Below are 24,589 nucleotides of genomic sequence, written 5' to 3'. Positions count from 1 at the left end.
GTGTGTGTGTGTGTGTGTGTGTGTGTGTGTGTGTGTGTGTGTGTGTGAGAGAGAAAGACAGAGAGAGACAGAGCAAGAGAGCACTTATTAGCAGTCCTTTGACACCCATTGACCCTTTATTAGAATAACGTTTGTTGCCTACATTCATAATTAAAGGAAACACTGAATTTCAGTTAGAGGTTAGTGAAAATAAAGATGGAATTTTTTCCATCCAAGTTCATAGACCTCTTTAAATCTAGCCATGGGTCTTAGTTTCAGACCTCCTACTTTAAAGGCAAACATGAGATACCCAGAGAAAAGTACCTACAGGGTTCAGAGAGGGTCAGAATGAAAAGGAAGGATATTACCAGGCTTTAGCCACCCAAAGGGTAAGGATACAACTGGATCCCAGGGGATGTCACTGTGTTTGAGGTAGGCTTGTCTTCAGTCTAAATGGCAGCAGCAGGGAGAAGGTCTTCCCCCCAAATGGCAGAAAATAGGAGGTGTTAGGTAGTAAGGGTTTAGGCAGATCCAGAGCAAGGACAGCCCACCCCAATACTCTTGGTTCTCACATAAAAAAGTTTTCACTTAAGGGACTATAATATAAAATAATAAAAATATTAATTACATAATTTATATCAGTTCAAATCTACCATTCTATATTTTATACTCTTTATGTAAATAACTAGACATAATTTCCATTCATTTCAAAAACATTTACATTGGTTCTCACCTCCATGAAATTTAAGGCACGTTTTTGCCAGAGTGAACCCAGTTTATATTTGGCACATGATGATTCCTAATTACTTTTAGAAAGCTATTTATTATTTTGTTTATAAAGCAGAAATATATGGACATTAAGTGAAATTTAAAATCTGATGAAGACATAAAACTGTTCAATAGATGCTTATGTATCTCAGAACTGTTTCTGATCTCAGTGCATGAAGAATCAGTCATTTCAACACTTCAGATGTGTGATTCCTACGGGAAATCAGACTCTTAAATAAATCTATATATCTTTGATGTGGTCAATGATTAATAGACTAAGTTGATTTATTATGTGCCCCTAAACTCACCAAGCTTTTAAAGATGAAAAGGCCAGGAATTACAAATAATAAACCATAGTCTTTGTTAATTTAATACTGTGTCTATTGGGACAAAGAATATGAAACTTAATATTTTAAATAAGTCCATGTTAAATAAACTTTGCTGGTAGTTGATCAGAGTTTATTGAACTAGCTACTCATATTAAACTAGTGGGAGAGATGGCCATAAAGTTCCAAAACCCACATGTTTTGGTGTAGATTTCTCTTGGCATTTGTACTTAAAAGTACAAATCTAGGTTGTTTTGTTAACTGACTAACAATAATAATAATAATAGCTAGCATTTATATAAGGCTTTAAGAGGTTCCCTAATACTTTACATATCTTATTGATGCTTGTAACACTCTGTAAGGTGGAAATTATTATTATCCTCATTTTATATATAAGAAAACTGAGTTTGAGAGGGGGAGGAGAGAAGAAATAAACATTTATTTACACTATCAGGCAGTGTACTAAGTGCTTTACAAATTTGATCATTTGATCCTCTCAGTAACCCTGAGAGGTAGATACTGTTATTATTCCCATTTTACAGTTGAGGAAACTGCAGCAAACAGAGGGTTAAGTGACTTGCCCAGGGTCACACCAGTAATAAGTGTTTGAAGCAAGATTTGAACTCAGGTCTTCCTGACTCCAAGTTCAACACTTTATCTACCACCTAGTTTCTCTTTGAGTTTCCCAAATTGCAGAATCAATGACAAATGAATACGAGGGACAGAGAACCAAATTTAGGCTTTATGTTAGAGAAGAACTTCCTAACCATTAGAACTAGCCCAAAGAGAAACAGACTGCTTCAGGAAGTAGTGGGTTCCCCTTTACTGGAGATCTTGTAGGTCATGTTGTAGAAGGAATTATTTGAAAGGCAAGAGGTGGCCTAGACAGCCATTCTCGCAACTCCAATTCTGTGATTCTATTACTTGCCTAATGTTATACAAGTAATAGCAGAACTGATGCCATATTTGAGATCCTCTGACTTCTAACCCAATGCTCTTTCCATTCATCTCTCATTTGCATTTTAGGGATAAACTTCCTAAAAACTTAGAGTTGTCTGTGTGGCCCACATGAAAAAGATTAGTGAAAAAAAAAAACCATGATTTGTGTAGCTAGCCATCCTTGTTTTTATCATAAGTATGTTTCATATGCACACTAGGCCATCCTCCATACCTTTCCTGAAAAAACTAAACCACTAGGCCTTCCCACAATTCATACACAAATAGAGGTGAGGTGTAGTCAAGCATGGTTTCATTTACTTTTGCAAGGTAGTCATTAACCTAATAGAACCCCAAAGTTTCCATTGCATGGTCTGGTAAAAAGATTTCAGTGGGCAGTTAAATTATGTGGCGGGTCTCAGATCCATTGGTCTGCTCTTAGATGAAGCTGTTTTTAGCTTTAGTTTTTCTTGTCATGGACATAAGACTGTAGCCCTAAAACAAAAGAAATATGCATTGCATATTTTTGTCTGTTTTTAAAAACACTCTCTTTAATTAGCACTATTATTCAATACTAGATCTGGTGCTTCATCTCTCATTTGCTTGGAAATTGCTACCATACAGGTGTGTGTCAAGCATAATGGAGTAAACATCGCCATCTGCTGACCATTGGCCACCACTGCATTTTTCTAATTCTTTTCAAAACAGTACTTAGGAAAATCTATTAAAATGTACAACAAAATTTGCATGACTGCACACGTATAGCCTGTATTGAATTGCTTGCCTTCTCATTGGGCGTGGGGGTGGTGATAGAGGAAAGGGAGAGAATTTGGAACTCAAAGTTTTAAAAATGAATGTTAAAAATTGTTTTTACATATAACTGGAAGAATAAAATACTAGAATAAAATATATATATAACAAAAGCCCACTTCCTTAAATACAACTTTACAAATAAATTGATACTGAGTGCAATTATGTTTAACTGATCATATGTCTCTTACCTTTTCTCCTACCTGCCTGTTGTTACCCATCCCTACCCCGTTCACCAGTATAAAAATAATATTAAAAGTGTGCCTTATTGTATTTGGACATAGTGTTTTAGGAAGCTGATGTTTAGTAACTCCAAATCTCTTATAGTTTCTTTGGAAGCAGAATTTTTGTCCAGTCATCAACATATAACAATTTGCTGTCCAGGGACATTCTGGACAGTGATAAAAGAGTCACTTGCAAAGTTGAAAAACTGATACTGATCTGCATTAGTAAAGGGAAGTTTCTTACCAGGAGCTCACTGTACCAATAAAATCATAAGGATAGACCCTGAGATTTTAGTTAGGGAAAGGACTTTAAAAAGCCAGGTTTATTTTTATTTAGAGAATGTCAAAGACATGTGTTTGTGTATATGTGTGTGTTTTGTATGTGTGTTTTGTGTGTGTGTGTGTGTGTGTATTTTATGAAAAGAAGTTAGTAGTGAGACTTTACAGTTGATCATTAACTTGATGCCAAATATAAGCTGTCTAACTTTGTTAACCATTCTCATTTCCATTCTGCATTATAAAGGCCAACCTATCCCTTTTCTCATTACTATTTTCCTTTTTCTTATTTTTCTAAAATTGGCTATATCTTATGTACCCAGTACTGGGCTGTGTTCTGGATGAACCAACAATATCACTCCTGAAAAAAAAAGTTCTGTTCCATTGAAAAGAGTACATGTTGTCTGGCTCTCCACCAAAATATAAAAAACTTGTTTGAAGGAATTCTGATAATTTTCCTGTTGGCAATTTATACTCCTTATATCTGAGCATAGGATTTAAAGCCAGAAAGAACCATACGACTCTAATATTAGCCTTCATCTTATAGATGAGGAAACTGAGGCTCAGAAAGTGACTTGCCCAAGATAATAGCATATTGGGGTTTGAACTCATAGTCTAGTGTTCAGTCCTTGTTTTCTTTCCTAGTGTAATTGCCCTATCCCTGTGTTTTGTGTACCATCTTTAAGATATCTTATTGTTGTGTTTTGTTTTCATGCCACCATTGCTTCACTTTAAACACCCTCCCTATTGAATCTTCCCTTTTAACAACAAAAACCATTTAAGCAAAACGCACCTACAAAATAACCGTATCTGACAGCATAGAACACAGTTTCATAATCAGTTTTCCAGAATCAAGCTTAGTTATTCCAAGAAACTAAAATCTGGCTACCTTTCAGCCTTGTTTTCTTTAACATTTGTGTTGTCTTTGTGTATGTTGTTTTCCTGATTGTGTTTGCTTTGCTTTCCATCAGTTCATATTCATCTTCCCATGTTTCAATGAATTTCTCGATGTCTCCATTCATTGGGCACTTGTCTTGTTTCCGGCTTTCTCCTACCTCCATGAAGTGTTGCTATAAATCCTTTGGTGTATGACATATTTTCCTCTTCTCTGAACTCCTTTAGGTATATCCCTTGTAAGGAATTTCTATGTCAAAGGGTTATGAGCAATTTATTGACTTTCCTTGAATAATCCCAAGTTGTTTTCCAGAAAAGTTCTACCAATTCACAGCTCCTCTATCCCACAGCCCCTCTAATATTGATTATTTCCATCTTTTTTCCCATCTTTGTCACTCTGAGGACTGCGATGTGAAAATTCAGTTTTAGTCAACATTAGGAGCATTATTATGAAGTAATAGCTGTTCATAGTTTGCATTTTTTAAACTGTCCTTGACCCCTTGTCTAATGGGGGAATGGCTCTTACTCATTTGTGTAGATTCCTTATATAGCATAGATGTTAGATTCTTACCAGAGATATTTTGTGCAAAAAATTTTTTTTCCTTCTCTCTACCCTCTTCCAAACCCTCCTCTTCCTCCTGTAGGACATCAGCTGAAGAGCATGAGGTGGCTTTGATGGTGGTCCTAAAGTACATATATACAAAGAATGCCTCTCCCCTAACTTCCTGTCATTCTACCACCTCTTTCCCTGTAAGACTTATTTATTTAAAACATTTCACCTATAAAATGTCATAGGATTATAGATTTAGGCTAGAAGTCAACCTTAAGGATCATCTCTTATTAGGAACTGGAAGAGGAAGTGGTTTCATAAAATGGTTCACCTTAGCCTTGCAATTCCTGTTCTTCCCCCTTTCCTTCTAGTCTTCCCATTGATATTAATTTTTGCTGACATTTACCTATAAAACTTGGGGAGGCAGAGAGGATCCCACCACACACATAGTGATGGCAGAGACTCATCCTGTGTGTGGCAATCATTACCACTCCCTCCCTAATGTGCAAGTTTTCTTTTTATGTACCTTTTTCTCCACTGTGGCCATTGACTATTACGTAGATTTTAGGATTGGTTAAATAGTTGCAGACAGAATAAATGCTTCTGGACACAGTTTCAAGCAATGAGACAATCTAAACACATCTCTTCTCCTCCTCTTTGCCACCCCCTAACACCACACACAAATTATCTGTTCCCTTTAGCACAAAGCTCTTTGAACTGGGAAAAAAGTTGAAAAATTACTTTTTAAATATGGCATGTGACACCCCATTTTCTCTTCTTTGTATCCCCAGCACTTTGCATAGGGTCTGGCTCATAGTAGGGGCTTAATAAATATTGTTGATTGATTGGTTGAACAGTTCTGTTTTATAATCCCTTTTAAATGTGACCCCCAAGTACCATTATTACTACTTGCTTTTCTTTCTACACCCAGATTATGTCAGAGAAAACAGCACTCTTTCTCTTTGGCCTTAGGTACTTCAGTACTTAATATCAGACCCCTAATTTCATTAGTTTTCATTGATCACCACAAAACCTCTCTATGCTTTATAAGTGGATAACTCAATGAGTTTCTGTGGCTGAAATACAAATCAGAAGCACACAACCAAAACCTTCAGGGATGAGCATCTCCAAACCTCGCTGGGTTGCTCCTCAGGCCTTGGAAGACATAGTCATTGGACTTATAGCAGTAATTATATCAAGAGATAGGTGCCTTTAAGCATCATAGTAGGCTTCAAAAGCTATCCTTTCCATCTAATATCACACATACATAACTCACAAGTGATCATCACTCTCAGTAGACATATACTGAGCACCTACTATGTGGGGAGCACTGTGCGAAGGTCCTGGTTTTGTTTTTTGTGCTATCTGCAACCAAGGACAAATGACTTAAACTCTCTGGGCATCTGTTTTCTAATCTGTAAAATGACATGGTTGGACTAGAATCAGTGCTTCTCAAACTGTGGGTCACTAAACACGCAACAACCAAAAATTAATTAAAAATCAACCACGTAACAAATCTGAGGTGTCTGTGGCAGCACTTTCCTGTGTCACATGTGCAACTTCACAGCAGCCTTGGTTCTGAACACAAAGCATGTGCACTTTGTACTGTGCATGCCCTCAAGACATGCAAAGCTGCCTAAACATGAAAAGGAGTTGCTAGTGGAAAAAATTTAAGAAGCCCTAGACTAGATGATCTCTAAGGTTCTTTCTAACTGTGGATCCTGCAGTCTTAATCCACAGTCAATAAGTGTTTATTAATACCTATATGTACTTGGCACTTCGCTAGACACCAAGGATACCAAAACAAAATGGTCTTTTCCTTTAAGGAGCCTATATTCTAATTTTTGGGGAGAGACTAATGGTATTTTTTTCTGTTGCCATTATTAACAATAATAATATAATAATTTGTATTTATATAGGACTTTAAGGTTTGCAGAGTACTTTACATATATTACAACATTTACCTCATTTGATTCTCACAACCCTCCTGTGAAAAATGAAACACACAGAGGTGAAGTGAATGGCCCCAGGTCATAAAGCCATTAAATGTGTGAGGCAGGATTTGAACTCAGGTCTTCTTAACTCAAAGATGACCACTCCATCCACTGTGTCACCTAGCTGCCACTGTTGTGACACTCTCCTCTTAAATGAAAATTTGAAAACCCAGTGTTTACAAGAGGCATAAAATACTTGTATCTTAATAAATACATTTAAATAGTCATTGTTTTCAGTCAATAATGCTTTCTTTGTAAGAAATCAAGGCACTTTAATGATAACTGTGAAAGTAAACATAATGCCAAAAACAGACATGAAAATTCCAAAACACCATGGATAAGCAGTAGTACAGGGGGAGGATGAAAGATAATTGAGGAAGGATCCCCAAAAGAAATAATTTGCTAACTTTGTTCTCACAAGGCTTAGGATGTGATGAAAACTGCTTACCCCGTATTTTATTCTTACTAGCTGATAAAACGAAGGAAATTTTGGGAGGAAGCCACTATATTGTCTGAGAGGTCATAATAGCCAAGAAAGGGAGAGGTCTCCTGAGCTTTAGGAAAACAAACAAAAAAAATTACAAAAAATTTAAAGAACTTAAATACCTAATCACTTAGAAAGAGATTATAAAGGGGGAAATTCATTGATGGATAGGAGGATCAGAAGAGCAAAATTCTGACAATGCAATCATAATTAATCCCTTTGAAAAATGGGAGATACCCAGAGACTTGGATTTTGCTTCATGGGAAGCTCTCCAGTAAGCTCAGATTCAGAGAGGGAGGGAGAGAGAGAAAGAGAAACAGAGACAGAGACAGAGAGAGAAGCACGTAATCAAGTGTGGTTACCAATACTTAGCACAGAACTATAATTGTAGTTGTCAGAAAATTCAAAATTCAAGCAAAATTCAGTTTTGCTAAGCTTTGCAAAAAGTACTGGAGTGGAGACAGGAGAATGATGCAGATTTTGTAAAAAGAGGCAAACCCATTTGCCTCTACCTTCTTTTTCAAGGAAAATTATTTTCAAAATGAAAAGAACAAATATGATGGAGAGGACACTGAAAACCGAGAGAGATTAAGAGATAAGAGGAGTGCCTTAAAGCTTTAAATGAGTTCACGTCTCTTTACCCAGTATTTTTTTAAAGGTCAACATGGAAACAATGACCAGGGAAATAACTGAATAATCTCAGTGCATGTTGCCAGATGAATGCCAAAGATATCCAGCTGAAGGCTAGTTGATTGTATTTGTCAGAAGGGTGATCATTTTTACAAAGCAATATGCTGATCTTGTGTTTATTTTCAGGATGCCAGGGGGAGCTTTTCATTTTTCTAACCAACTAGGATTTTCTTTAATTGAAACTAACAGCTTTCCCACTGAGTCCCCAAAGCCCAGATATGACATTGCTGCATCTAAATTTCTGTTCAGCTGCATTAATATAGGAACATCTGCTTTGTGGCAGATAGCATATAAAGCATGATCTCATTTCATATCATTTTAATTATTTATTATTCTATGTTAAAATCAATAAATAAGTATTTATTAAACACCTTCTCTGTACAACCAGCCACTGGTACTAAGGACCCAAAGATGAAAATTAACAGGCTCTGCCCTCAAGGAGCATACATTCTACGGGGAGAAAGATGTACAGATAGTGTTGGTATACACAAGACAATTTGGGTGGGAGTAGAGATACTAGCAGCTGGGAGAATAGGAAAGGCTTCACATAGTTGGTTGTACTTGAGGTGAATTTTGAAGGAAGCTAGAGATTCTACGAGACAAAGATATGGAGGGATAGCATTCCAAGAATAGGGGAAAGGCGCAGAGATAAGAGAGAGAATGTATGTGATAAAAAGTAAACAGGCCAGCTTGGATTGACCCAAGAGTATGTGGAGGGAAGTAATAAGTCTGGGAAAGTAAGTTGTAGCCAGGTTATAAAAAGCTTTAAGGAAGACTTTATTTTATTTTTTTTATCCTGGAGTAAAAGTGAGCCACTGGAGTTTTTTGAGTGAGTACAAGGGTGACTAGTAGAACTTACACTTTGAGAAAGTTACTTTGGCGACTCTCTGGAAGATGTGTTGGAGAAGAGAAAGATTTAAGGCTGAGCGACCAAATAGAGGGCTTTAGCAACAGTCAAGGAGAAAAGTAATGAGATCCTGAACTAGGATGGTAGATGAACTAGATAGTAGTGAAGGGGGAAAGGGACAAAATATATGAAAAATATTATGGAATAAAAAATTACAAGATTTGGCAACATATTGGATATGTGGCATAAGAAAGTATGAAATCAAGAGTGTCTGCAAGGTTTTGAACTTGGGTTGTTAGAAAGGGTAACAGTGCCCCTGACAGAAATAGGAAAGTTTGGGAGAGGTAAAGGTTTAAGGTAAAAGTAATGAATTCTACTTTGGACATGTTGAGTTTGAGGTAACTCTGGAACCTGCAGTCCAAAATGTCCACTAGGCAGTTGGTGATGTCGGACTGGAGCTCAGGAGAGAGACTCAGGATGAATATACAATTATGGATAGAGATTACATCTTTATGGCCATTAAGGGCCAAGTGGGAAAACTTGGGAAAACTCAGGAAGAAAAGAGAAGAGGCCTCAAAGCAGAGCCTTGAAATATAGTTGGTGGACATGATGTGGGTGATAATCCAACAAGGACACAGAAGAAAATTGGTAGAAGAATGAAGAGAAGGTGGAAAGGAGAGAAATCTCAGAAAGGAGAATGTCTAGAATGAGAGATGGTCAACAATGTCAGGTACACTAAAGAGGTCAAGAAGAATGAGAATTGGAATATTTGACAGTTGAATGATCATTGGTTACTTTGGAGAGTAGTTTCGGTGAAGAGAGAAGGTCAAGGGTTAGAAGAGAATGAGAAAAGAGAAATAGGGGTAGATGGCTTTTTCTGGAGTTTGAGAAAGTGAGGAGAGATATAGGACAATAGCTTACAGAGATGCTAACCTCTATTAAGTGAGCAAAATATAAGGGATTCAAGAGGAGAGACTAGTATAGAATTTTACTGCTTTGCTGAGGGGTGAGACTTCCTGATAAATGCATATAATAACTTTAATATTTTGTGATAGAAGTTTAAAAGATGCTATGTAGTTTCAGATATTATTAGTTCATTGGAAAAGGGTTCAAGGACAAATTAACTTTTTTAAAAGTTCAAATAACAGGGCAGCTAGGTGGTGCGGTAGATAGAGCACCAGCCCTGAAGTCAGGAGTACCTGAGTTCAAATCTGGCCTCAGACCAAACACTTGACACTTACTAGCTGTGTGACCCTAGGCAAGTCACTTAACCCCAATTGCCTAAAAACTAAATAAAAATAAAAAGTTCAAATAAAATTGAATCATTGTTTCTCATATAAAGTATATGATTGCTTACTTAACTTCAGAAGTCGTAGGAACACAGTCTTAGAACTGGAAGCATTAATATTCTTTTCTTGTTTAAAAAGATAAAATGTATAGATTATATATATGCATATATATATATACATATGTATTACACACACACATTTAGCTAAGAGAAGAAACATGGAATGTTTGAACTTAATAATCAGAGATCAGCTAGTATTGAAAAATACACTGAGGTTTGATAGAAGAAAGTGTTCTTGTTCGGTGGAATGCAAAGACTTGTGAAATGAGCCAGCCCAGCAGCCTGGCATTACAAACATCGCAGGTAAATTGCTGTGAGTCCTGTGCATGGCTTTAAAGAGAGAGAGCACAGAATCTCCCTCAGCAGCCCACTTCAGTGTTTAATAGTTCTTATCAACAAGTCTGGTGTTTGAGAGGCAACACAGCTGGTTACAGTCTTCTGTGAGACCCTTTCATTCCCACTTTGGGGACACTAATGTTATCTAACTATTCATTTTAAAAAGGAAATGTTTTTCTTCCTTAAAAGCCATTTCTGCCTACGTGTAAAACTGTAGAATGCTTGTACCTAGCAATTTTGTGTGTAGACCATTGCCACCCAGGAAAGAAGAAAGCTTCTGTAGTTGTCACATAGCAAAGTAAAATAGCCAAAGGTCATTGCTTGACAGAAGCATGCTCAGCCTGGACGAGAGGTGGGGGAACCTGTGGCCCTCTAGGTCCTCAAGTTGCAGCCCTTTGGATTCAGTCAAAACTGCACGGAACAAGTTTAGATTCAGTCAAAGGGCCGCTCTTGAGGACCCAGAGGGCCACATGTGGCCTCGAGGCCACAGGTTCCCTACCCTTAGCCTGGACTGATAAAATTGATCACCATCTCAGGGTCATGTTGAAAAGAAGCTTCGAAGTGAGAGGTAAATCTCTGTGCTATTGGTAGACAGCAGTTTCTTTCATTCCTCACAAGACACTGAGTCACAAGACTGTCCTTGTACTTAACAGAAAGGAGGAATTCTATTTTTTTCTGTTGATGAGGTAGGAAATCTTACTACTTACTTAAATGCAGCAATGGATATTAGCTATTTTTGAATTGATTTGAGTGGGGCCTCATTGAGTGTGTGGTAGCAATAGGTTTTAAGAGAATATCTGAGTAAGTGTAGCAATTGAGATGCTTGGCTCAGAGAAAAAGAGTCAGCGTAGAATTAGAACTCAAGCTGGGCAGTCAGCATGGTCCAATGGAGAGCGCCCCGGATGTGAACTGAAGGGACCTGGTTCAAATCTTTGTTTTCCAAAGTCACCTGTGTGACCTAAAGTAAGTCATTTTCCTGTCTTAGACCTCACTTTCCTCCTCTGAGGAGAAAGTGGAGAAGAAATGACCTGTAAAGATATTTCCAGTTCTAAGTCTGTGTTCCCATGACTTCTGAAGTTAAGAAAGCCAAGAAAAGACAAGTAGTGTAGGGAAAAGATATGATGCCAGCAGATTTTTTTGTTTCTAAATCTTGGTTTAAAAAGGTATTTAGTTACAATTTCAGTTTTTTAGAGAGATGTTTTGTCTGTGTATTATCACCCTCCACTTAAGAAATTGTGTGTATTTTAATAAAAGGAAATGCTGACCTTTATTTTTAAAATAATATTTTATTTTTACCCAATTACATATAATAACAATTTTTAATATTTGGGTATTTTTTTTAAGGTTTGAGTTCCAAATTCTGTCCTTCCCTCCCCTCTGCCTTCTCTGGGATGGGAAGCAATCTGACATAGATTATTCATGTGCAATCATGTAAAACATATTTCCATATTGGTCATTTTATGGAACAAAACTCAGACCAAAAAAAAAAAATTGAGAAGGAAAGAAAGTGAAAAATAGTATCCTTTGATCTGTATTCAGACACCATCAGTTCTTTCTATGAAGGCGGATAGCATCAAACTTCATTCTTTATAAGAAGACTTTACCCTGGAAATGCTATGACCTATTAGGAGAACACTGCCACCCAATGGTTTGTTTTTATTTTAATGCACTCTCTCTGAGAGTTCTTTTTGTATCATAGATGCTGCATCCCTTATGGGCCATTTCTGGGCCAGATGTTTTATATGCATAAAATAAAATACATCGGGTTACAAAGTATACTAAATATATTGAAATAAAGATGTATTTTCCCCACGCAAGTTCACAAACTCCTGAAATCTATCCGTAGTAAACAAGCATTAAGTCAGCAAGCATTTATTGTGGTTGATATGTTCAAGGCACTGTGCTAAGTTTTGAGTATACAGAGAAATGCAAAAGACAGTCCATGCTCTTAGGAAATTTACAGTCTAATGGAAGAGGGAACATGTAAATGACTGTGGGCACACAAGCTACATTTAGGGTAAATTGGAGCTAGTCTTAGAGGGAAGGCAGGAGCATTGAGTGGGATTGAGAAAGGCTGCTAGTAGAAGACGGACTGTTAGCTGGGCCCTGAAGGAAGCCAGAAGACAGAGATAAGGAGGGAAAGCATTCTAGGCTTTTTTCCAGACCACTTGGAAAGTTGGTGGATCCCAGGTTAGGGACCCTTACAGGAGAAGGAAAATGAATGATGTCCTTAAAGGTCTCCTTCAGGGAATTATACTTGAAAGGATTTGTGATTCCAAGGCTCCCACTCCCTAGGACTTTTTTAAAACTTCATTTGCCTACAGAGGCAGCTGATGGTACAATGGGTGGAGTGGAATGCTGGGCCTGGAGTCAAGAAGACCTAGTTCAAATCTAGTTTCAGACACTTACTAACCAAGTGGCCCTGGGCCAGTCACGTAACCTCTATTTGCTTCAGGTTCTTCAGCCATAAATGTCGGTAATACCAGCACCTACCTCACAAGGTTGCTGTGAGGATCAAATGAGATAATATTTGTAAAGTGCTTAGCATAGTGCCAGGCATTTTGTAGGTGCTATGTAAGTACTGATGCCCTTCCCTTCCTGCTATGTCCAGTTTTCGTCTAGCTCTGCCCTGACACTCCGCCCCTCCATTTTTCACATGGGATTTAGGATTCAGATTAGAATGGGAATACCTCATAAAACGTCCTTATTTTGCAGGTGAGGAAATGGAGGTCTGGAGGTTATATAATTCACCCCAGGTCACCTGGCCGAATGGGAATTCAGAGCTGAGGGTTCTGATTACCATTCCAATTATCTTTTTATCATACCATGCCCTTCACTATCTCTTGAGTACTCAGAGGAAGGCATGACCAGCCCTGAGTCAAATAGGATTAATTCTACTTTTCCGTAAATAGACCCCCTTGCCCATTTGCTATTGAAACAGCATCATTGCCAATTTAGCTTCTGCTTATGTCTACAAATTGTGGAAGGCTTTTCATAGTTATCTTTTATTGTGCTTCTTCATTTTCCCCCAGCTTTCCTAACCTGCACTATTTTTTCCCACTGAACCTCAGCTCAGTTTCTTACCACTTGAGTGACTTTTGATTATTTTTTTGACATCTAATTCATCTCTTTCAAGATCCTACTCACCCCTCCTTTCTTGATGTCATCAGGTACAAGAAGCAGAGGTTTTAAGCCTTTGCATTTTGTCATTCCAGCCTATGGTTAAAGGTGTTAGCTGACCTTAACCTAGCTGACTCATTGTTGTATACTGCCATTCTGGCACTGACTGTAGCACATACAATATATAAATACATTCTTCTCAAGAGTTCGTTCTATGGACTTCCTTATTCCAGTTAAATATGTAATATACATATAATATGCATAAATAACAATCACATTAATATATAACTATATATAATATATCATACATCATATGACCTAATTACTTATATATGCCCATCAACAATTTTGAGGTCTGGGATACATCAAGATATTTGAATGAGTATATTTGTCATTAGTTAATCAATATGGGAATGCAAGAAAACTTAACCTCCTTCCAGACTTCATGCAATGATTAATCAGGGAAGGTAAGAATGTACGAAAAAAGTAAGGAATACAAAAAACTGAATACTAAAAACAAGTGAGAACAATTAATTTCATGTAACTGTCACGTTAGGATAATATATATTATCTGAGTCAATGTAGTGTTTATCTCGTTCCAGATTTACTGAGTTTTTTACCTTTTCCCAGAAGGAAATTCCTGCTTTATTGACTTATTTAACTTTTGCAGTGAAACAGTTGTGACTTTCCTTGAGTCACATTTAAAGGGATTTGGGGATTAATGACATTTGTTTTTCTGGCTGTCTCAAAATGCTTCAGAACAGGCCTGTGGCCCAGTCAAACAAGTAGTTCTAACAGTGTCCTTTTCTATGTATGTCGATAACAAATCCACCCTGACCCAAAGCAAACCTTCTAGTAAGGCCACATGGTTGCTTCACTCAACTCAGAATCTGCTTAGCTCAGCTCAGAATCAATTTCAAAACTTTACAAATGTCTCAACCTAAAGAATATTTATGAACTCTAAGAAACATTTGACTAACTCCTTTTCCTGTGAAAGAACCACTGTTCTTTACATAGCTGGTAGCTCATGGCCTGGTAATTTACACAGCTTCCTTCAGTCGTGGAAACCTTTTTCTCCGTGTTAACTGTCACAAAGCTGTCATCTCAGAAACAAACCTTTAGCTTCAACATTTATAAAAAAAGAATTCACCAAGAAGACCCCAATAATTTCGGTGTTTGTCCAACAGATGGTGGTAGAGAGTCATAGTTAAGAGCGTCACAGTGGTTTTGGTTTTTACGCTGCTTTTCATAAAACCAGCCACAACTTTGCATAAGGGATAGCTTCAATAACAAACCTAAAATAAAAATAAATGTCTTGTGTTTCCAGAATGCTTAAAGGGTCTTCAGGACTTAAGACTGTCATTTTTCTTCCTATAAATTTATTTTTCTTAACTCAGTCTCACTTAACTCTTAATTCACTTCTCTCCCAGATACCAGCTTCTTTCTTAGCATGCAGAAACCACCTTATTAACTGCTTCCTGAATATTTAGTCATTTTTTTTTTTATCCATGAAAAGGTTACCACTTGCTGTCACTTTTCCCAGAAAGCTTCTTTTTCAGTTGCTCGATTTCTCAGTCCCTAATCCTCAGAACAACTCAAAGTTAGGTTGCAGGTGGGGGAGATTTGTAAGGAGGAAAGGGAGAGCGGGTGAAAATCCTTGCCATCACACAAACTGACACTGTGTGACTGAGCAAATCATGCTTTAGGCAACTGTCTACTATTTTGGGTTGCCAAGCAGTTGCTGATTTGTCTCAGAAGTTTCTGAGAGACAGACAGATAGACACAGAGACAGAGACACAGAGAGAGACAGACAGACAGAGACAGAGAATGAAAATGTATAGGGAGGTAATAAACCAATAAACATATGGATGGATGGCAAGCCAAAGTAGGTGAAGAATCAGAGAACCCCAAGGGGGAGATAGAAGAAAGCGTGTTCCAGGCAGGTTGAAACACCACCACCATTTCCCCTTAGACCTTGGTAGAGACAAACTAGGAGCCTCAACCCGAGAACTTTGGAAATGGCAATGTCCCGCAAACCACCAGACCTGCTTCCAGCATAGTCATCATTGAAGGGAAAAATCATAGTGGAAAAGGGGCCCTCATCCTCCTCATCACCACTAGCAACAACTGCCAACAACAGGCAGATGGGCTCAAGAACCTGGGAGTGGATGGCACGCTTAGATCATAGGTCCTGCTTCCAGCTCAGCCCTCATGGTCATTTTCTGGGGAGGTGCTTTCTGTGGAGAAAGGGCCAGCCACCCTCATAAATTGCCACTTACAAGGCAGGCAAGCTAGCCTAATGAAAACATCAGGGCACCCTGAGGGAGGGATAGGAGGCAACATGAATCAGATAGGTCAAACCACCCCCACCACCTTGATCGTCATTTCCCCTTTGATCCTGAAGGAGATAGCCCAAGACCCTGGACCTGAGAGCCTTTAGAATAACAATGCTTCCAGCCCACTGATTATAGCCATCCCTCCTGAGATTCAACCTCTAGGGAAAAGCAGGCTGGCCAACTGCTTTTGCAAGTGCTGTAGTCACATCTACTGAAGACCCAGGATACAAAGTTCTTGACCCAATCAAACTGTTCAACATCATAAACTGTTGTGATCTTATTAGTGGAAATGATATCAAAGAAGAAGCATTATCATCTGCTTTCCCGCTGCACCCCAAGGACCGTGGGGCTTTTCCATTGGCCTTTCAGCTGAAACTTTCCACAGGTGTTGTCTCCTGCATTAGAACATGACCTCCTGGAGAACAGAACCTGTTAAAGCTTTCTATTTGTATCCCTCGCACTCAGTGCTTCACACATAATCAGCGCTTAAGAAATCATTCATTCATTTGCACATTAACCCCCTCATTCCAACTTTAGTAGGGTTTTATGGATTGTCTTTTTACTAAGAATAGAGAAAAACACACCCACACCCACACATACCCACCCCCCCCAAATCTGTGCACCCGTCACTGATTAAAAAGCCATTTACTATATTATCTTGATTTGGTTATTTATTTATTGAGTGCTCACTATTTGTAAAGGTCTTTTTCTTAACATTGAACTCTAAGAAACATTTCTTTTACTGACTCTCCTAAAAAAGAAATACAAGACCTGTAGAAAGTACTGTACAAAGAAACAGAAGACCAGTGTTCTCCCCTTAAGGAATTCATGAACTAATTGAGGAGATAAAATGACTGAATTAATAATTAACAGTATAAGACTGGAAGTGTTAAGTTAGTCATTCAGATCAACAAATTAATCAAATATTTCTTAATTTTCCAGTGTTTGCAAGATACTGTGTTGGACACTAGGAATACAAAGATGTTACAGGCTTTTATTAAGTATTTTGTGATCTAATTGGGAGATTTTATACAAACTCGATGTGTTAAAAGGAAGAGTGTGCAAAGGAAAAGTTCAAGAAGCAGTATCTTATTAAAAAAAATATGGGAGAGAGAAATCACTTTAATCTCGGAAGCAGGAAGATGAAGGCAAGGAAAGCTTTGTGGAAGAGGTGGCCCTGAAGGCCCAAGTTTGGCCATGAAGGAAGGGAAGGACCTAAACAAATAAAAATGGATAAGAAGCCCATTTTAAGTCTGGGTTATCTTGTGAGCAAAGACTTGGAGCCAGGAGAGAATAGGACAAAAATGAGGGATGGAGATAGTACATTTGGATGAGTGTATGATGCATGTTAATAGGGATAGGTATGATATAAAGGTTGAAAGGAACAGATTTGGAATGAGCCAGGGAGCTGGAGAGAGAAGTAGTGGGTCAGAAGTTTGTGGTAAGAAGGCGGAATTTCTGAGTTTCAGATCTTGAAAGTAGAACAGTTTCAAGAGGGTAGTTTCTGGCTCAAGTAGAGTGGAGATGAGATGGATCAATCAACAAACAAGCAGTATTTATTGAGTGCCTCCTTTATGCAAAGCACTGGGATTAGATACAAAAATTAAATAATCCTAGCTCTCAAGAAGCTTACATTCTCTCTGGATAAGTAGCATATCTACATATCAGCACATAGTAAAATACAAAGTAAATGCGAAGTCCTGCAAATGCTAGAGAGGATATGGGAAAATAGGTACACTAATGCATTGTTGGTACCCTTGTGAACTCCATTCCATCCGTTCCAGAAAGCAGTCTGGAACTATGCCCCAATGCTATTAGATTTTGTATATGCTTTGATCCAGCAAAACTGCTATTAGGTCTATACCCCAAAGAGATCAAAGAAAGAGGAAACACACCCATATTTACAAAAATATTTATAGAGGTTCTTTTTGTGGTGGCAAAGAATTAGAAACCAAGGGGATACCTATCAGTTGGGAAATAACTGAACAAGTTAGGGTATGTGAATATGATGGAATACTAAGAAATGATGAAGGGGATAGTTTCAAAAAAACCTGGGAAGACTTCGTGAACTGATACAAAATGAAGTAAAGAAGCTACATAGTAACAACTATTGTAGAGGCAATCAATCGTGTTAGTAACTGATAAACATAATTACCCACTGCAATTCCAAAGGATTCATGATAAAAAGTGCTGTCCACATCCAGAAAGAGAACTGATCGACTCAGTATAGATTGAAACATATTTCCTTCCCTCCCTCTACCTCCACTCCCCTTCCTTAATGGCCAATGTAGAAATATGCTTTGTTTGACTTCATATTTGTAATGGGCTTTGGTATGTCTTCCCTTCTCAGTGGGTGGGGGAGGGGAGAAAATTTAGAACTGAAAATACAGTAAAATAAGTAAGAATACAAAGTCTGCCTTGCATGATGGAGGGGGCACTAGAGGCTAGGTTGGGGGTTCTAAGAGTTTATAGACCCCAGAGCAATGAGGTTCAAGAAATGCCTCATGTAGGAAGTAGCATTTGAGCTGAGGAGCTAGGGATTCTGGGTATTAAAGATGAGGAAAGACTGTATGGTCATTGGAGGTGAGTGTAAGTAATTGTGTTAGAAAAGTAGATATTTAAGTCTCTGAGAATGATGGCTGAAGCAGTCTGCCATGATTGTGAAGAAAGACATCCAGAAGCTAAATAAAAAATAGCAATAAGGAAGGGGAGAGTTTGTAAAGTATAACGGCATCGACTTCAAAGGCTAGGCTGTTGAATGATGGTAGCTAGGGGAAGTATGGTCTGGATTATGGTCTGGAAGAACTGGAGAAACTTTGGGGACATGTGAGATTGGGCAAAAATGTAGTAAGCATTGGAAGTGACTGATATGAAGGTGCAACTCTCAGGGGAAAAATAGGTTTCAGTTAAAGGAAGCAGGTAGACAGCATCCAGAGGAAGAGTTCCAGCATGTATATAAGCTGTAACTATGCACAATATAAAAACGAGGGACTATGATTGCATTTGGGGACAGGAAGCTAATATAGGGCTGGGATGAAATAAGGGGGGAGGGCACCGACCCTGGAGTCAGGAGGACCTGAGTTCAAATCTGGCCTCAGATCAGACACTTGATACTATCTGTGTGACCCTGGGCAAGTCACTTAGCCCCAATTGCCAAAAAAAAAAAAAAAAAAAAAGAATAGGAGGGAGGGTTCCTGCTCAGGGTGGTGGATTGAGATGACAGAGTAGAGAAGTGTGAAGTTGAGAGGTGTAGAAGTACTCATTAGTCATTTGGGGGGTTTTGGTCTAGACCTTATTACTTTCTATCCACTATGGGAGGCTACCTGTCATTGAGCCAGAGAAGAAGGAAAACAGTGGGCGGGAAGAAATGGTATTTGGAAAAGCTCATTGTAACATTGAGAAAATTGGTTTCATGATCTGTTCAAGCCCCTGCATAGATTTCTCTCTCCTGTGAATTTTCTTGATGGACTCACTTTAGAGGCAATGTGGTTAGGGGTGAGAGCCAGATGAATACTTACATAGTCTCCAGGTGCTGCTATATATATATATGCGTGTATATAGACATGTGTCTCTACATATACACAGAGATGGTTTTTCAAAGACTACAGAAACTTAGATAAGAAAGCCCTTACTTTTTAACATGACAGTGTTTACACTTTTGCTCCCAGAATGAATGATGTTTTACTATGCATTAAGGAAACCAAATAGCAAGGCATCCTAAAGCAATGAGTAGAAAGCTAGTCTGGAGGTCAGGAAGTGCTTGGTGCAAGGCCCACCTGTGAAACATACTCTAGTCACATCACATAACCTCCCAGAGTTTCCTCAAGTTAAGAACATCAGTTACAAAGCAGCTGCAGATAAATGTATGATTAGGTTTCAGAGTTCTCTATTTCAGTGGAATCACAAGTCCAATCCAACAACAAAAACAACCAGTAGATGTGTAATAAGAACGAGTAAGCTTTGTTTATAAATCCCAAGTTTTACAAGTAATGCATTTCAGAGACCTCCAGGGTATTGTGTGTGGAAGTCTAGGAGACCTGAGTTCTAGTGCTGCTGCAACTAACATCCACTTCAACCTTGGGCAAGTTCTTTAACTGGGCCTGTTAACAAGACAGCCGATTGACTATTATCTCCCAAAGCAGGCAGCACAAAGCCTGATTGGACAGGAACTGTGCAGCATGTGGGCCTTGAAACATGTAGTCTGATTGTACAAATTCAAAAACTGAGCTTCTGCTCACCAGCTTGTGACTTCCAAATGTCCCCTCTTGTCAGCTGAACTTTATTTGCTGAAATAACTAAACAAATGTAGTACTGGAATGTAAACTCAAGATAAATCAGGTTGCTGACATTGAAAGTTAACTTTTGTTTCCTTCTTCATGAATGCTGAAGATTATTTTGAATTTTTTTAATAATAAGTGCAGGCCATTTTAAGAAGGAACTTTTGTAATTGCTGTGTGTGTGTATGTGTGCATGTGTGTGTGCATGTGCGTGTGCGTGCATATTCACACACATTTATATTTGTCATTTTGGATTTTTAAAAATACTACAAAGCCTTGGTGTATCTATGTAGCTAGAAGCCATATTTATTTAGCATTTTACTTTAGACTTTATCTGGGAAAAAAGGAAGTGGAGAGATGAGTGAATAAACCGCACAATTATTTATCAGTTTCTTTGAATATAGCTTACTTCAAGGATCTGTGATTTCTTGTGGGTAAGAACTCTTAATACTGGGATAGACTGACACCTTTCTGAGTAGAGAACTTGACACTAGAAGGGAAGGAGCCCATGGAGAAAGAGTAGATGATGATCGGATCAAAGTATGGTCAAGAAACATGACCATCCCTGCATGTGATTTATTGGAGTAGAGGTTAAGAAGTTAAGGCAGCTAGGTGGTGCAGTGCATAGAGAGCCAGCCCTGGAGTCAAGAGGACCTGAGTTCAAATATGGCTTTAGACACTTACTAGCTTTGAGACCCTGGGCAAGTCATTTAACCCCAGTTGCCTCAAAAAGAAAAAAGAAAAGTTTAAAGAACTTGATAAACTTGGAGGCACGGGTATTTGAGGAGAAATTAACATTTAAGTCGAAGTCCCTATTTATAAGGCCAGGAATTGGTCAGGCTCAAATCCTATCTCTGCAACTTATTTATTATCTGTATGACCTTGGGTAAGTCACTTAATCCCTTTAGGCTGCTTGTTTCCTCCCTAGTAAAATAACAGTAGATGAACTAAATGGTATATAAAATCCCTTCTGGCTCTAAGTATGTGGTCCTATGAAATTAAAACTTATTTTTGCATAAGAAAAATGCCACCCAAATATTTGGGGTAATATATAATTTCACATTTAATATTCACAAAGGAAAGTATTGCTTGTATTGGAATTTAATCTCAGAACCCCTCTTAACGTTGTGTAGTTTGGGAAGTACCACTAGTTAAGAGAAGCCACTGGAATAATTTTTTTTTTTTGATTGAGGGATAGGGTGTTATGTTACAAATGTTAGCTAATTAAATCTTTCTGTGTTGCTGCTGGCTGGATTTGGAGAGAGAAGAGACTCTTGGCAAGGATATTGTTTAGGAGAAAACCATGAGGAATGCCATATTCCAGGGTGCTGGCAATGCATTTCAGGAAGGAAGAGGATGCATTTTGAAGAAAAATCTATAATAGCTCAACCAGTTCCTTTCAGCAGCAAAGATGAAGGGGAAATTCTTGCTATGTGCAAGGCACTTATCTTCGTGCTAAGACAGAAAGGGAATAATGGCTGTCTTCAGAGAACCTGTATTGTTCTGGGGAACTGGATAAAGGAAGTGGGGAAAGTGGAATGGACAAGATGACTATCCAGCTTTCCAGTTTTCTGGCTGGCTGAGAAAAACAACAAATTTGGAAACTAGAATGAGCCCCAGCTCTGAATAACCAAAGTCTTTTTTTAATGCTTTAGAACTATGTATCCAATAAAAATTTGCCACACTAGGAATCACCCACACTAAATAAAGTCTGAGAGATAAATGCACTTTCTCCCAAGAGAAAGAGGAAGAGGAGTTTCTGCTTTGCCCAGTCATCACTAACTGCTGGGAATGCTAGCACGCATTAGGACTACTCAGAAAAAGGGACAAGATCTTCCCCCTGGAGGGGCTGACTGTGCCGCCTTCTGACAAGTTGATTTAATTGAGAATTCTACCACAGCTGCTGCTACTTCTTTATCTGATTCCAGAAGCTATAACTTTTGCAAATGGGAATTTATATGTAATTGCTTACTTGCTCTTCTTGTGGTATTAAAGATTTGGAAACTGAGGGGGAAAGCTCATCAGTTCAGGAAAGACTGAACAAGTTGTAGTATATGACTGTGATGGAATGCTATTGTATTATAAGAAATGACAAGGAGGATGATTTCAGAAAAACCTGGGAGGACTTGTATGAACTGATGCAAAGTGAAGTGTGTAGAACCAGAAGAACAAGCTACACAGTAACATCAGTATTGTAAGAATGTGAAAGACTTAGTAACTCTGATCAGCACAAACGACCCACCACAGTTCCAAAGATCTCATGATAAAAAAATGCTATCCACCTCCAGAGAGAGAACTAGTGGATTCAGAGTGCAGACTGAAGCACATTTTTTCTCCTTCCTTCCTTCCTTTCTTCTTTCCTTCCTTCCTTCCTTCTTTCCTTCTTTCCTTCCTTTCTTCCCTCCTTTTTTTGAACATGGACAATGTGTAAATTTGTTTCACATCTCTCTCTCTCTCTCTCTCTCTCTCTCTCTCTTGCTCTCTGTATACACACACATACACACACACACATATATTTGTAATGGATTTTCTTGCTTTGACTAGGGGGAGGGGAAAGGGTAGAGAGAGAATTTGGAACTGGGTAAAAAAAGAATCTAAAAAGTCTTTGTGCTTTAACAATATTTGAAAAGTTTAAAAAACAGTTTTAAAAAGTCTTAGAACAGTTTAACAGTTTAAAAAACATAATTATTTATCTTGAAGAACAGCAGTTTTTAGTAAAATTTAGTTTTGGTCAGTTGTCAAAATGGCATCATATACCCCTCACAGAACTGAGATTTTTTTTAAATGAATGTTCACTCATATCAGTTACTTTTAATTTTCCCAATTTTTAAAAATTTTCAATTACATTATTTCAGTCATGCTGTGCATAGAGAATTTTTTTAACATTAATTTCTGTTTGGAATCTTTTGTCTTGTCCTATGGGTCCACTGTTATCTGAAAGGATCTTGCTCTCAGAAACAACTTGTTTACTCTCAGTAAGCCAAACCTGACTTCAAAATGTATGGGAGCCCCTAGTTTAGACCCAATTTAATGGGCTTCCAGAGTAAGCAAAGAGGGCGATAGCTCACTGTTGGCTTTTAAAAAGAGAATGACAATTCCTCAGACTGTCTTTATGGTTAGGGTTTGCCTTTGGGGTTTGTTTGGCCCAAAAAATAAAATTTCATGGAGGGGTCTAGTCAGAAGAATATTGGCCTCAGAGTAGAAAGGCAGCTTTGAGGGTTGGCTTCATCTGGGATTAACTATATAACTGTAGGGAAGTCACTTAAACTCAGTTTCCTCGTCTGTAAATCAATAATGATCCTTCTTAAACTGCTAACCTCACCAAAATGTTGTGAGGACCACATTTTTAAAATGTTAAAGAAATTGTGTGGTGGATTGGAAGAATCGTGAAGAGGAGAGAAAGGAAAGACAATACTTAGTCCATGGGCCAGATATTCACTTGTAAGCCTTAGTTTCCTCATCTGTGAAACACAGTTGATAATACCCTTAAATATCTACCTTCCTGAGCCATTGTGAACCTCAATGAGAGGATTATGACCATTGCAAACCTTGAAATGTCATATGAATAGCTGTTATCATTACTGTTATTATTATGCTGTAAAGCATCTTACAGATTTGAGCTACTCTTGTCTTTTTTTCTTGATTCTTATGAGCACTGCTGCATTCTCACAAGAAATGAATTATTCCCTTCTGTCTCTACCTAGCAATATTCAGGACCCCTACCAGCCTGCATCTTCTTCAGTGGCCTCAGCGAGGAACGTGTCCCAGGGCCCAGAAAGTCCTGTTGCTTCTAAGCCTGGAGTGGCCAGCCTCACTACTGCAGCAGCTTTCAAACCTTCAGGATCCACAAATGTCATCAAATCACCAAATTGGCAGCGTCAGAACCTAGCAGGTAAAAAGAGGGCATCTTTCTTATTTTCTACCATTGAAGATCAAATTCCCAATTTCCCGGCTAAAGGTTGGAAGGCCTGTTATTTGAAGGAAAGAAAAAAAGCATTTATTAAGCACTCATTGTATGCTGGGCACTGGGGATACAAATGCAGAAAGCAAAGACAACCCTTCCCCTTGAAAAGCTTACCTTGTGCCATGTAAGTTGGAGTATCTGATTTAAATACTTTAAAAAACTTTTTCTAAAACTATTCCTTGGGTAACTTGGATTTAGAAACAAGTACACGGAGTAGCTGCCAGATCATAGAATCATAAATTTAGAACTAGCTCGTTCCTTTGTTTTGGATTTTGTCTCTGTTTGTGTGCTAATCAACATTGCACTTTGTATACAAAGAGGTAGAATTAGGACTATTAGGTGTTAACTAGTTGTATGTCTTTATCCCAGTAAAAAGTGTGTATTATATAATCTCAACTGGGCCCTCACCACAGCAAGGCAATCCTGTTAC

The 24,589-nt window shown here is 38.2% G+C and overlaps 1 protein-coding gene across 3 annotated transcripts in view; it reads left to right on the top strand.

Annotated features, from left to right (window-relative positions):
- The window catches only part of PDLIM5 (PDZ and LIM domain 5), a 223,650-nt gene that overhangs the window by 149,211 nt on the left and 49,850 nt on the right, over nt 1-24,589 (top strand). For all 3 annotated transcript variants that reach the window (XM_027837431.1, XM_027837429.1, XM_027837430.1), the window contains exon 8: nt 23,900-24,087. In XM_027837431.1, coding sequence (XP_027693232.1) covers nt 23,900-24,087 — 188 coding nt within the window. The remainder of the gene's footprint in view (nt 1-23,899; nt 24,088-24,589) is intronic.

This window comes from Vombatus ursinus, unplaced genomic scaffold, assembly GCF_900497805.2.
Source record: "Vombatus ursinus unplaced genomic scaffold, bare-nosed wombat genome assembly UNPS02014821.1, whole genome shotgun sequence".
Lineage (NCBI taxonomy): Eukaryota > Metazoa > Chordata > Mammalia > Diprotodontia > Vombatidae > Vombatus > Vombatus ursinus.
Note: the sequence above shows the minus strand (reverse complement) of the source record. Positions and strands in the feature narration are given on the sequence as shown.